The 15,268-nt window shown below is 39.8% G+C and overlaps 1 protein-coding gene across 1 annotated transcript; it reads left to right on the forward strand.

Moving 5' to 3' along the window:
* Positions 1-6,851: 6,851 nt before the first annotated feature.
* Positions 6,852-7,968, forward strand: LOC121021162 (olfactory receptor 56A4). Its single transcript, XM_040461389.1, has one exon. The coding sequence runs from the start codon at positions 6,864-6,866 to the stop codon at positions 7,803-7,805; it is 942 nt and encodes a 313-aa protein (XP_040317323.1). The 5' UTR covers positions 6,852-6,863; the 3' UTR covers positions 7,806-7,968.
* Positions 7,969-15,268: the final 7,300 nt, after the last annotated feature.

Genomic DNA, 15,268 nt, shown 5'->3' on the forward strand with positions numbered 1-15,268 from the left:
TGAGACCACATGTGTGTAAACAGGACCCCTCCCAGGGATGTGCTTGTGTCAAGACCACTGGTGCTCCCACTGCAGGAAAGGGGCTCACAGGGAAAGTGCTCCTTTGCCCCTGGTTGCCCATGGTCCATGCTCCTCTGAGGCCCATGCTCCTTTGATTTCTGGGGATGTTCCTCTGTCACCTCCTCCATGGAGTTATAGGGCTGAGGAGAGTTTAGTCACTTCTTCCCCTCAGGTGCATCCGTATAAATTTTCCCTGAGAAGATTCTCATCATGCAGTTTCCTTACCCTTCTTTTCCCAGAGCTTCTTTATTTAGACTCCCCAAGAGCCCCCTGCCCTTACTTTATTGAAAATGCTGAATTAAGCCTTTTACAATATGTTCTCTTGGGAGATAGACCATAGGGCCTGAGGGCCCAAGTGTTTAACAAGAGCACCAACTCTGGTGAGCAATGGAAAGAGAGGGGGCACAGTGGAGCCAGAGTTCATAAAACCAGCCTCCAGAACTCATGGAGGGGTCAGTTTAGTGCTTTCTCTGGCAGCCAGAAACAGCAGCAGTGCAGCTTTCTGAAACTGGTGAGTCTCAAACTGGACCAAGCAGGAAAACTGTGAGGAAGGAGATCATGAGAGGAGAGAGAAATCCAGGAACCTAGTACATAAAGGAAAAGGAACTCTTTCAATAGGGTCTGGTGTACATGCTGACCCTGCTAAGATGCTTAGATCTGGTGTAAAGCTGAGTGGCAGGGACTGACCTCATGCTGTTATTTCATTCGGGGATGAGGCTGAGTCATTTTGTGTCCATAAGGGTTTGCAAACTTCCGTAGACTCCAAGGCCCCCTCCCATACCATGGCTGGGTGACCAAGGCCCTGTGCCTGGCTGGGTGAGAATCTTCCTTTCTGTCCTCGTCTAAATTCATCTATGAGTCAAGGTGGTCACTCCATTTTCCAGTCTTGGCTTGAGTCTTCTCTTGTAATTTTGTTTATTCAAGACTTGTCTGATCTTTACAGACTGTCAGTATATCATCATCACAGACCATGTTTGGTCAATAGCACTTAGCACAAGGATCACCCCTTTGTAAATGTCAGTCTACCAGTACTGGAACTGGATACTGAATATCAGAACAATGTCCCAGATGCCCAACAAGTCCTCATTGCTCACATTAGGAGGCCTCAGTTTCACTGAGGAGAATACAGAAAGAGAGGAAAAATGGTCCCAGCTCTTATGGAATTTACTAAAACAGAGCCAAAAGTATATTGCTACCTGGGAGAAAATACCAGTGTTATAGGAGGTCTGAAAAGGACATTTTTCCCTGTATCACTAAAAGGTGCTTGGCAACATTCTGGACTCCAGTCTCTCTGCCTGCTCATCCTTTCTTTCACTAAATCCTGTAGTTCTCCCCACACCTCGAATACATCCTTCTTCTCCACCTACATGGACTGCATTTAGATCTTCATCACTTTTCCTTTGTACTGTTCAGGACTCTCTGAAAGCCTCCCTCCCTGCTGTGTGATTCCCTGTGTCCCATCTACAGCACATCACTTCCCTGTTTCAAGTTCTCTGTGCTTCCTTACAGTGTATGTGATAATGCCTGCCCTCAGGTGGACCTCACAGGGCTGCCCCTGCACACCTTAACCATGTCTCCTGACCCTCTGCTCTCCTGCTTGCTTCCCCCAAAGAACTTAGGATCTATCACCCCCTAGCACCTCACCACCAATCATACTGATCATCCACATTGATGTTTCTTCTCTTACCATTCCCTACACAGAGAGTCCTTCTTCTCCCCCAGGTGGATTTGCCTCATTTTTGTATCCTTCTCTGATGCTCTCAACTCCTTGTGTCTCTGGGCCTAACAGGACTTCAGGAGATCATAGCCCCTTTTTCTCTCCACAACACCTGAAGTTAAATATAATTTATCCATTTCATAAATGAGGAATGTATGTATCATAGAGTTTAAATAGCTCATACAATGAGCATAAGAGCCAGACTTAGAATTCACCTGTCAGAGGCCAGCTTTTCAACCATATCACATTGCTTCATTCTTCTCTTCCCACTGTTTGTACGATCAACTTTTTAAAAAAGTTTACTTATTTGTTTAGAGAGAGAGAGAGAGAGCAAAAAAGAGCACAAGCAGGGGAGGGACAGAGAGAGATGGAGAGAATCCCAAGCAGCCTCTGCACTGTCAGCACGGAGCCTAATATGGGGCTTGAAATGACAAACCACAAGATCATGACCTGAGCCAAAACCAAGAGTTGGACACTCAACCAACTGAGCCACCCAGGCACCCCAGATCAACTTTATTAGAGCCACAACTATACTGTTTTATAAGTGCTCTTAAGTCAATTTTCCTCTATTACTTAAGCTCTCAGAAAATACCTGTATTGCTTAATCTATGTGGTACATTTGTATGCCTAACATTATAATCAGGTACCGACAAAGCACTGACTGATTTCTTGCTTATTAAATAGATCAAGTCACTGAGGATCCAGAACTTGAGGTTATTGGAAACCAGAAGTCCTTCCAAAAAAGTGGGTATGTTTTCTTTCTTATTATTTCTCTAATTCATAATGAAGGTCATCTTCCTGATTACATATGTAAGTATATGAAAGAGCTAACCCCACCCCAGTTAGAACTCCTGAATCCTTGATTCGTCTTGCAGATCTACAACGGGTAGAAAGGTGTGTGTGTGCATGCATGCATGCGTGCGTGCATGTGTGTGTGTGTGTGTGTGTGTGTGTGAGAGAGAGAGAGAGAGAGAGAGAGAGAATAATCTGTATTTGGAAAATCTGGGATATTCAAAGTGAAAGTCCTTAAATCAAATCAATACCTTCATTATCTTCTCTAGCAATAGAGAAGATACTTCACTCTCATAGAAATGGGATAGGTAAGCAGGATCAGTAATCCCAACTATACTAATTATTTGCTTCCTGAGCTCCCTCTCTCATCCTGCCGTGACTCCCCAACTCTTTTCTGCTTGTTTGGCTATGACAGCCCTTACTGTCACCTTTCTTAGTACTTGGCCACTTAGCTCTTTGTTTAGTAGTGAGGGGAAAAAGACAGTTGCCAACAAAAACAACAAACAACAACAACAAACAACAAGAATCAAAGCAGATGAGTTTACAGAACATAGATTCCACATGCTAGGATAATTGGATCTGAGCCACAAGGAATCACAGATAATTCTGCTTACCATGTAAAAAATTCCTACATAGGTTTATATGCCTAAAACTGACTTATTGGCTAGCTTCTATTTTCTACCTTTGGTGAACTTCAACTATTTTGAATACTTTTCCTAAAGACACGTAGCTCTGTTTCTCAAAGATGTCTTTTACATGACAGTTATGGTCTCATTAGCATCTTTTTTTAAATTAATTTTTTATTTGAGTATAGTTGACATAGAATGTTACATTAACTTTAAGTGTACAACATAGTGCTTTCACAAATTTAAAATTATGCAGTACTTACTACAAGTATAGTTACCATATCACTGGAAGCCTGTTATCTCCCACTCCCTTTCACCCATTTTTGCCCATCTCCCACCCTTTTCCCCATGCAGCAACCATTAGTTGTACTCTGTGTTTACAAAAAATATATTATTATATGTATTGTATGCATGTATATTGCATTTTACTTATAATATGCATATTACATATTATGTATTTACATATGTATGTACAATATATGTTGTTCATTTGGGGCCATTGTTAAAAGGGAACAGAAAGAACTCATTTTCACGATGCCAACCCAAGAATATTGGCTGCCATATTTTTAATAGCAAGACTGATGATGCCTGTTAAGACACAAAGCAAGTGAAGAAAATGTTTGGCTTTCTAAAGAAAGACTAGGATACCTGGAAAGTAACACCATTTTGTACAAAACAGAACAAAAAGAACTTTCCACTGACCTCCAAAAGTATCCATGAACACAGATAATTTCCTCCTACTTTAGTGGGAAAAGCATTTCTCCTCTAGGCAACAGGATACTTTCTCTCACCCTGTAATTAGAAAACAATGATGGGTATGACTGTTTTTTTGTTTTGTTTTGAGTATTCTGTAAGAGATCCAACATCATTTTTTTTTTCTTCTGCTTTGTTTCATTACCAAACTACTTAACCCAAGGCATACAGATTTTTTTTTAATTTTTTCAATGTTTATTAATTTTTAAAAGAGAGAGAGAGAGAGAGTGGGGAAAGGGCAAAGAGAGAGGGAGACACAGAATCTGAAGCAAGCACCAGGCTCTGAGCTATCAGCACAGAACCCTTTGCAGGGCTCAAACTCACAAGCTGTGAGATCATGACCTGAGCCAAAGTCACTGACTGAGCCAACTAGGCAGCCCAAGGCCTACAGTTTTGCCATGTGGATAATACTTATCCTTTTTATTTTCCAGTATAGACATTTTCTTCTGTGAATAGAGGAGTGGAAGAAGCTAAAATAAAAATCCTTGTTTATACTATTGAATTAATTCCCCCCATTCTCTCTAGAAACTTACTCTATCAAATATTTCCATTTTCTCCTAAATCTACAAAATCTACTTGAAAATTCTTATCAGTCTAAGTTTTAGATTTTAAGTCATAATTAGGTTTTCTTCAATTATTTTATATGCGAATACCTCTTTAACCTTATTTTTTAATGCAAATACATCTTCATTTGCATACTTGAATTTCCTACTGAATTCCAGGAATATTGTATTTTCAATGATAGCTTAAAACCTCTACCTGTAGGGGCGCCTGGGTGGCGCAGTCGGTTAAGCGGCTGACTTCAGCCAGGTCACGATCTCGCGGTCCGTGAGTTCGAGCCCCACGTCGGGCTCTGGGCTGATGGCTCAGAGCCTGGAGCCTGTTTCCGATTCTGTGTCTCCCTCTCTCTCCGTCCCTCCCCCGTTCATGCTCTGTCTCTCTCTGTCCCAAAAATAAATAAACGTTGAAAAAAAAATAAAAAAAAAAATAAAAACTCTACCTGTATATTTTGCAAATATCTCCTGCATAACAATTCAAATATAAATTCATATTCTTATTCTGAAAACTCTATCCTTTTTTTCCCATTCCCTTTTCTAATTTTGCAATAAAGATTTTATTTTTTCTGTCACTCAAGTTCAAAAACATAAAGTCATTGTGACTCAAGATTCAAGACCTTGTTTCATTAATCTTTCTTCAGTTTGTTACATATCACCTTGCCCAATAGTGATCAGTAAGTACACATTTGGGCAATTTTTGAATAATGAATACTCTAATGTCTTTCTTTACTCATCCCCTACATGTAATTCTTACTGATTCTGATTTCGAAATGTTTGTCCAATCCATTGTTTCTTGTCCATCCTGAAACAAGGAATGGCTCTTTGTATAAAGGAAAGATCACTATCCAAGGAGCAGGTAGGTGGTTAGTGCAATTTCAGCAATACAGGACAACTCAGAGGATGCTATTGACTCAAAGAATAGAGCAGAAAGTGGCCTCCAAAATGATCCATGATGCTCTTGGCCTAGTCTTTGTCAGAGTGAATCCTCCAAACCTGGACTCTCTCAGAGTGGGAAAAGAGTTAATAGTGCATCAGTCAAGGCCCCATGATTAGAGTATCTCACCTTTGGATAGAATTCCTTTGACAGGTTAGTTTATAGCCTGACTATATATCAAGGGATCCCAGAGTCCTCCTAGAATAGTGCAAGTCAAGGAACCCACATGAGTGAGCTGAAAATAACACCACACTATTCAATGTTCCAGGCATAAAATGGCAGCTACTCTTAGTCCCAAACTCTGGATGTTGCTGCAGTCTCCAGGCCTCTCTCAACTACCTGCCCAGGCTAACAAGATACTTCTCCTACCTTCTAAGTTTGAAAATGTGTTCCTCTTTTGGACTCCTTCAAAGACTTGTTTTCTCTTTTATTTAAAAAACTGTCATAGCACTTATAATTTTTTAAACTTTTTCTTTACGTTCCAATACACTTAACATATAGTGTTATATTAGTTTCAGATGTACAATATGGTGATTCAATAATTTCATACATCACCTGGTGCTCATCACCACACGTACACTCTTTAATCTCCATCACCTATTTAACCCAGAACTTACAATTTTTATATCCTCCTGGTGTACCCCTAATTACTGACTGTCTCTGTCACCAGAACATAAAATGCAGTCTCAACTAAAGGATCCAAACCAAAGAAAACACTCGAAACTTCCAAAGACAAACAATAACAAATAATCCAGTGAGACAGTGATATATACTATGCCTTAGAATAAAATCTCCTTTGGGGCAGTAAGAAATTATTGCTGTTGGGTGCAGTCAAAAATGTTTTACCTCTAATTCAATTATTTCCTGAATAAAAGTAAGGAACCCTGACAAGCCCTGTCCATGTCTATAGAGGCTTCTCTAGGACCTTCACATAGTCAGTGAAATATAGTTATTCCTTGTAAACTCTGAGGGAAGGTAGGACTTAGTTAATTGTGCTTGTTGAAGCTACATAATGTGTGGAGGCTGGAAGCAAAAACTCCAGTCAGACTCTTGTCACCATCCTGATCTCAGCACTTAAACTATTTGCCAGTTTTGATTAAACCACTCTGCTCCTCTTTGCCTGTATCATTATCTGTGAAATTAAGATAACAGTATTAATTACTCTCAAGATTTTTTGTAAAGGATGAAATAAGATAATAATTATAAAGCATTCGGCTTTGAGTTGGCACATAGCAAGTGTTCAGTTAAATGTCAGCAATGATTGATGATGATGATGATGATGATTTGAAAAGTTCATTGAGACAGGTTAAGTGTCCCAATAGAAACCTCAGTTTTACAACATCTAGAACACATAATTTTTGTTAATATATTTTGTCCTACATTTTTAGGAACTCTGGATTTCCAGAGTGATCAGGACACTTTACATGGCCTCACCCAGCAACTACTCCACTGCTCCAGTCTCCGAATTCCTCCTCATCTGCTTCCCTAACTACCAGAGTTGGCAGCATTGGTTGTCTCTGCCCCTCAGCCTCCTTTTCCTCCTGGCCATGGGGGCCAACGCCACCCTCCTGCTCACCATCCAGCTGGAGGCCTCTCTGCACGAGCCCATGTACTACCTGCTCAGCCTCCTCTCCCTGCTGGACATCGTGCTCTGCCTGACTGTCATCCCCAAGGTCCTGGCCATCTTCTGGTTTGACCTCAGGTCCATCAGCTTCTCTGCCTGCTTCCTCCAGATGTTCATCATGAACAGTTTCTTGACCATGGAGTCTTGTACATTCATGGTCATGGCCTATGACCGCTATGTGGCCATTTGCCACCCACTAAGATACCCATCCATAATCACGGACCATTTTGTGGTTAGAGCTACCATATTTGTTGTGGCCCGGAATGGCCTCTTTTCTCTTCCTGTTCCTGTCCTGTCTTCTCGACTCACATACTGTGCAGAGAACACCATCAACAACTGCATCTGCACTAACCTGTCTGTGTCCAAACTCTCCTGTGATGACATCACTTTCAACCGGCTCTACCAGTTTGTGGCAGGCTGGACCCTCCTGGGCTCTGACCTCATCCTTATTGTTCTCTCCTACTCCTTCATCCTGAAAGCTGTGCTAAGGATCAAGGCTGAGGGTGCTGCGGCCAAGGCCCTGAGCACGTGCGGTTCCCACTTCATCCTCATCCTCTTCTTCAGCACCGTCCTGCTGGTTCTGGTCATCACTAACCTGGCCAGGAAGAGAATTCCCCCAGATGTCCCCATCCTGCTCAACATCCTGCACCACCTCATCCCCCCAGCTCTGAACCCCATTGTTTATGGTGTGAGGACCAAAGAGATCAAGCAGGGAATCCAGAAACTACTGAGAAGGTTGTAAGAGGTAAAATGGATAACTAACCCAGGGAATAGAAATTGATAATGGGTAATTGTATTTATGATGCATAGGGACTTTATATTTTTTTAATTTTATTTTTAATTTTTTAAAATTTACATCCAAATTAGTTAGCGTATAGTGAAACAATGATTTCAGGAGTAGATTCCTTAATGCCCCTGACCCATTTAGCCCATCCCCCCCTCCCACAACCCCTCCAGTAACCATCAGTTTGTTCTCCATATCTATGGGTGTCTTCTGTTTTGTCCCCCTCCCTGTTTTTATATTATTTTTGTTTCCCTTCCCTTACATTCATCTGTTTTGTCTCTTAAAGTCCTCATATGAGTGAAGTCATATGATTTTTGTCTTTTTCTGACTAACTAATTTCACTTAGTATAATACCCTCCAGTTCCATCCATGTAGTTGCAAATGGCAAGATTTCATATGTTTGATAGCCGAGTAATATTCCATTCTATATATATACCACATCTTCTTTATCTATTCATCCATTGATGGACATTTGGGCTCTTTCCATACTTTGGCTCTTGTTGATAGCGCTGCTATAAACATGGGGGTGCATGTGTCCCTTCAAAACAGCACACCTGTATCCTGTGGATAAATGCCTAGTAGTGCAATTGCTGGGTCGTAGGGTAGTTCTATTTTTAGTTTTTTTGAGGAACCTCCATACTCTTTTCCAGAGTGGCTGCACCAGCTTGCATTCCCACCAACAATGCAAAAGAGATCCTCTTTCTCTGCATCTTCGCCAACATCTGTTTTTGCCTGAGTTGTTGATGTTAGTCATTCTGACAGGTGTGAGGTGGTATCTCATTGTGGTTTTGATTTGTATTTCCCTGATGATGAGAGATGTTGAGCATTTTTTCATGTGTCGGTTGGCCATCTGGATGTCTTCCTTGCAGAAGTGTCCATTCATGTCTTTTGCCCATTTCTCCACTAGATTATTTGTTTTTTGGGTGTTGAGCTCGATAAGTTCTTTATAGATTTTGGATACTAACCCTTTATCCGATATGTCATTTGCAAATATCTTCTCCCATTCTGTGGGTTGCCTTTTAGTTTTGCAGATTGTTTCCTTTGCTGTGCAGAAGACTTTTATTTTGATGAGGTCCCAGTAGTTCATTTTAGCTTTTGTTTCCCTTGCCTCCAGAGATGTGTTGAGTAAGAAGTTGCTGCGGCCAAGGTCAAAGAGGTTTTTGCCTGCTTTCTCCTCAAGGGTTTTGATGGCTTCCTGTCTTACATTGAGGTCTTTCACCCATTTTGAGTTTATTTTTGTGTATGGTGTAAGAAAGTGGTTCAGGTTCATTCTTCTGCATGTCGCTGTCCAGTTTTTCCAGCACCACTTGCTGAAGAGACTGTCTTTATTCCATTGGATATTCTTTCTTGCTTTGTCAAAGATTAGTTGGCCATACGTTTGTGGGTCCATTTCTGGGTTCTCTATTCTGTTCCATTGATCTGAGTATCTGTTCTTGTGCCAGTACCATACTGTCTTGATGATTACAGCTTGGTAGTATAGCTTGAAGTCTGGGATTGTGATGCCTCCTGCTTTGGTTTTCTTTTTCCAGATTGCTGTGGCTATTCAGGGTCTTTTCTGGTTCCATAAAAATTTTAGGATTATTTGTTCTAGCTCTGTGAAGAATGCTGGTGTTACTTTGGTAGGGATTGCATTGAATATGTAAATTGCTTTGGGTAGTATTGACATTTTCGCAATATTTGTTCTTCCTATCCAGGAGCATGGAATCTTTTTCCATTTTTTTTTTTTTGTGTCTTCTTCAGTGTCTTCCATAAGCTTTCTATAGTTTTCAGCGTATAGATTTTTCACCTCTTTGGTTCGATTTATTCCTACAGCACCTACGCATTTTACGTTTTTTGGTGCAACTGTAAATGGTATTGATTCCTTGATTTCTCTTTCTGTCCCTTCATTGTTAGTGTGTAGGAATGCAACCAATTTCTGTGCATTGATTTTATATCCTGCAACTTTGCTGAATTCATGAATCAATTCTAGCAGTTTTTGGTGGAGTCTTTTGGGTTTTCCATGTCATCTGTGTCATGTCATCATGTGAAAAGTGAAAGTTGACCACCTCCTGGCCGATTTGGATGCCTTTTATTTCTTTGTGTTGTCTGATTGCAGAGGCTAAGACTTCCAATACTATGTTGAATAACAGTGGTGAGAGTGGACATCCCTGTGTTGTTCCTGACCTTAGGGGGAAAGCTCTCAGTTTTTCCCCATTGAGGATGATATTAGCATTGGGTCATTTATATATGGCTGTTATGATCTCGAAGTATGCTCCTTCTATCCCTACTTTCTTGAGGGTTTTTATCAAGAAAGGATGCTGTATTTTGTCAAATGCTTTCTCTGCATCTATTGAGAAGAACATACGGTTCTTGTCCTTTCTTTTATTGATGTGATGATCACATTAATTGTTTTGCAGGTATTGAACCAGCCCTGCATCCCAGGTATAAATCCCACTTAGTCGTGGTGAATAACTTTTTTAGTGTATTGTTGGATCTGGTTGGCTACTATCTTGATGAGGATTTTTGCATTCATGTTCATCAGGGAAATTGATCTATATTTCTCCTTTTTAGTGGGGTCTCTGGTTTTGGAATCAAGGTAATGCTGGCTTCCTAGAAAGAGTTTGGAAGTTTTCGTTCCATTTCTATTTTTTGGAACAGCTTCAAGAGAATACATGTTAACTCTTCCTTAAATGTTTGGCAAAATTCTCCTGGAAAGCCATCCGGCCCTGGACTCTTGTTTTTTGGTGATTTTTGATTACTAATTCAATTTCCTTACTGGTTATGGGTCTGTTCAAATTTTCTATTTCTTCCTGTTTCAGTTTTGGTAGTATATATGTTTCTAAGAATTTGTCCATTTCTTCAGATTACCCATTTTATTGGCATATAATTGCTCATAATATTCTCTTATTATTGTTTCTATTTCTGTTGTGTTGGTTGTGATCTTTCCTCTTTCATTCTTGGTTTTATTTATTTGGGTCCTTTCCTTTTTCTTCTTGATCAAAGTGGCTAGTGGTTTATCAATTTTATTAATTCTTTCAAAGAACCTGCTTCTGGTTTCATTGATCTGTTCTACTTTTTTTTTTGGGGGGGGTTTCTATAGCATTAATTTCTGCTCTGATCATTATTATTTCCTGTCTTCTGCTGGTTTGGGGTTTTATTTGCTGTTCTTGTTCCTTAAGGTGTAAGGTTAGGTTGTGTATCTAAGATCTTTCTTCCTTCTTTAGGAAGGCCTGGATTGGTATATACTTTCCTCTTATGACTGCCTTTGCTGCGTTCCAGAGATTTTGGGTTGTGGTGTTATCATTTTCATTGGCTGCCATATACTTTTTAATTTCCTCTTTAACTGCTTGGTTAGCCCATTCATTCTTTAGTAGGATGTCTTTAGTCTCCAAGTATTTGTTACCTTTCCAAATTTTTTCCTGTGATTGATTTCGAGTTTCATAGCATTGTGGTCTGAAAATACACACGGTATGAGCTTGATCTTTTTTGTACTTAGGGATGATTTGTGTACTGGTATATGGTCTATTATGGAGAATGTTCCATGTGCACTGGAGAAGAATGTATATTCTGCTGCTTTAGAATGATATGTTCTGAATATATCTGTTAAGTCCATCTGGTCCAGTGTGTCATTCAAAGCCATTGTTTCCTTGTTGATTTTTTGATGAGATGATCTGTCCATTGCTGTGAGTGGGGTGTTGAAGTCTCCTACTATTATGGTATTACTATCGATGAGTTTCTTCATGTTTGTGATTAATTGATTAATATATTTGGGTGCTGCCACATTTGGCACATAAATGTTTACAATTGTTAGGTCTTCTTGGTGGATAGACCCCTTGATTATGATATAATGCCCTTCTGCATCTCTTGATACAGTCTTTATTTTAAAGTCTAGATTGTCTGATATAAGTATGGCTACTCAGCTTTCTTTTGTTCACCATTAGCATGATAGATGGTTGTCCATCCCTTATTTTCAATCTGTAGGTGTCTTTAGGTCTAAAGTGGGTCTCTTGTAAACAGCATATAGATGGATCTTGTTTTCTTATCCGTTCTGTTACCCTATGTCTTCTGATTGGAGCATTGAGTCCATTGACATTTAGAGTGAGTACTGAAAGATAGGAATTTACTGCTATTATGATGTTTGTAGAGTTGCAGTTTCTTGTGGTGTTCTCTGGTCCTTTCTAATCTTTTGTTGCTTTTGGTATTTATTTATTTGTGTGTGTGTGTGTGTGTGTGTGTGTATTTATTTTTCTTTTTCCCCTCAGAGAGTCCCCCTTAAAATTTCTTGTAGGGCTCATTTACTGGTCATGAACTCATTTAATTTTTGTCCCAGAAACTTTTTATCTCTCCTTCTATTTTGAATGACAGCCTTGCTGGATAAAGAATTCTTGGCTGCATATTTATCTGATTCAGCACACTGAATATATCCTGCCACTGCTTTCTGGCCTGCCAGGTTTCTGTGGATGGGTCTGTTGCAAACCTGATCTGTCTTCCCTTGTAGGTTAGGGACTTTTTTCCCCTTGCTGCTTTATGATTCTCTCCTTGCCTGAGTATTTTGTGAATTTGAACATGATATGCTTTATTAATTGTCGGTTTTTGTTGAATCTAATGGGGGTCCTCTGTGCTTCCTGGATTTTGATATCTGTGTCTTTCCCAGGTTAGGAAAGTTTTCCGCTATAATTTGCTCACATAACCCTTCTACTCCTATTCTCTCTCTTCCTCTTCTGGGACCCTTATGATTCTGATGTTGTTCCTTTTTAATGAGTCACTGATTTTCTAATTCTTAAATTGTGTTCTTTTGCTTTAATCTCCCTCTTTTTTTCTGCTTCATTATTCTGTATAAGTTTGTCATCTATATCGCTGATTCTCTGTTCTGCCTCATCCATCCTTGCCGCCGCTGCATCGATCCGTGATTGCAGCTTAGTTATAACATTTTTAATTTCATACTGGCTATTTTTTACTACTTTTATCTCTACAGAAAGGGAGTCTAATCTGTTTTTGACTCCAGCTAGTATTGTTATTATCGTGATTCTAAATTCTGGTTCAGACATCTTGCTTGTGTCTGTGTTGGTTAAATACCTGGCTGTCGTTTCTTCGTGCTCTTTCTTTTGGAATGAATTCCTTTGTTTTGTCATTTTGAAGGGAGTAAAGGAATTAATGAGGTAGAAAAATTGAAATTAAAATTTTAAAAATATTAAAATTAAAAATTAAGAAAACACACAAATCGAATAGATGACGTGTTTTGGTCTCGGTGTTGGTCTATGTGTGTTTTGGTCTGGGTAGTGAAAGTTGTTTGACAGATTAGATAAAGAAAAAAGACGGGGGAGAAGGGGAAAAAAAAAGAAATCATTTGAGAATTTGAAAAAATGAATACATTGAAGTAGACTAAAATGAGATGATGGGGTAAAATAAATTAGAAAAAATATACACAAAAGTAAAGAATATAGTAGAAAAAAATTTAAGAAAAATATTTTCCATAAAAATTAAAAATAAATATGAATATTTTTGTTTTCTATATTCAAGAAAAAAATGAAAAAGAGGAAAAAGATAAAAAAAGGAAAAAGAAATCGTTTGAAAATTTGAAAAAGTGAATACACTGTAGTAGACTAAAATAAAATTATGGAAGTAAAATAGAATTTGAAAAAATTGCCATAAAAGCAAAAATACAGTAATTAAAATTAAATAAGAACATTTTTAATAGAAATTGAAAGTAAAAATGAAGTTTTTCTCTTTCTGCATTCAAGAAAAAGAAAAGAAAGGAAAAAGAGAAGAAAAAAGAAAGAAAAAGAAAAAAAGGAAATTGAAAATTTGAAAAGGTGAATAAACTGAAATGGACTAAAATAAAATGATGGAAGTAAAGTATAAATTGAAAAAAATTACACAAAAGTAAAAAATATTGTAATAAAACTTATTACTATCTTAATATTTTAATAAAAATTGGAAATAAAAATGAATTTTTCTTTCTGTATTCAAGAAAAAGAATTGTAAAAGATAAAAAGAAAAAAAGAAAGAAAATTGAATAGATGAACTTGCTAACAGATTGAAGTAGGACTGAAATTGCTTTGTTTTCCCCTAGAAGTCAGTCTATGTAGCTCTTTATAGTCCATGAATCAAGCCGTCAGTGAGACTTGTGTTTGAAGACCAAAGTTGGCCTATTTGGGTGGGGCTGAGTGTAACAGCTCTGCTCTCCACTAGATGGCGCTGCTAGCCTACTTGGGTGGATTGTTTAGGTGCTTGTAGGTGCATACGCGCATGCGTGGGAGTGGTGAAAATGGCGCCATCCAGCTACCCAGTCTGTTCTCCCAGATCAGCAATTGTGCCCCGGTCCTCTGTCTTAAGCTCTCATCGACTCTCTGCTTTTTCACTCTCTGTGACCAGGCCCCAGGCAGTACCTCTCTCCCGAGTTTTGTCTCAGATGCGGCTATTTTCCCCAGCCCCTTACTTCCGAAGGACTGTGGCTTTGACCCGCTCTGCCCCTCTGCAGGAGGGTCTCACTGAGCAATGGCCGAATGAGCAATGGCCAAATATTGGCTGCACTCAGGAATGCTTGCTGGACCCTGCTGCTGCCCGTGCCTGGAGACTGTGGCCAGGTGCCAGCCCACCCCAGAAAAAGTTTGCGAGACAGAGTATCAGCAGCGTTGCAGGGTTTATGGAAAAATCACAACACACATCTGGCACCAGGCTTCACACTTAACGACCTTGTTCCAGCACCAATGAATGTGGCCATTTTCTGGAGTCTGCTGGGACCAGGTGGCTTCAACAGTCTCTACCAAATGTCCTTCCAGCAGTGGAACCGCTTTCTCCCGTGTGGCCTGAGAACCTCCTGGACCCCACTCTGCTCCTGGGGATTTGCCCTTCCCACCAGTGCACCGCCAGGTATCGAGCTAAGGAGTTCCAGCCTTTGCGCTTCCCTTGTTTACAGTCTTAATGGAATTTAAACCCTCTTCTTTCTCCTTTCTCCCTTTTTAGTTTAGTCCCTGCGGCTGTTTCCAATTTCCACTTTCTCTCCAGCTGCTTTTGGGGAGGGGGTGCTTTTCCCGTATGCTCCCACCCCCTCCCCCCCAGTCTCCGTCCTCTCTCTGCCCACAAAAGCGGTTCCCTACCTTTCGAGGCTTCACTCTCCCCATGTTCAGCTCTCTGTGCTGAATTCAGCATACCTGCTGAATTCTGTGGTTCAGGTTGTGCAGCTTGTTGTTTTAATCCTCTAATCAGTTTTCTAGGTGTGTAGGATGGTTCAATGTTGGTCTGGCTGTATTTCATGGACGCGAGACACACAAAAAGCTTCCATGCTGTTCTGCCATCTTAGCTCCTCTGGGACTGTAAACAGTTACTGCAGGAATAAGTTTGGATTTCACATTCTCCAAATTTTCAATTGAATTATGGGGTATTCGTATCCTGGGTCCTGTTTTCTCTGAACTGACTGGAAACTTAGTTTTGCATTATGG

The sequence above is a fragment of the Herpailurus yagouaroundi genome, unplaced genomic scaffold, assembly GCF_014898765.1.
Source record: "Herpailurus yagouaroundi ecotype Mexico unplaced genomic scaffold, PumYag 255, whole genome shotgun sequence".
NCBI lineage: Eukaryota > Metazoa > Chordata > Mammalia > Carnivora > Felidae > Herpailurus > Herpailurus yagouaroundi.

Excerpts from the sequence above, each read along its gene's own strand:
- LOC121021162 (XM_040461389.1), top strand. The coding sequence starts at position 6,864 with ATGGCCTCACCCAGCAACTACTCCACTGCTCCAGTCTCCGAATTCCTC.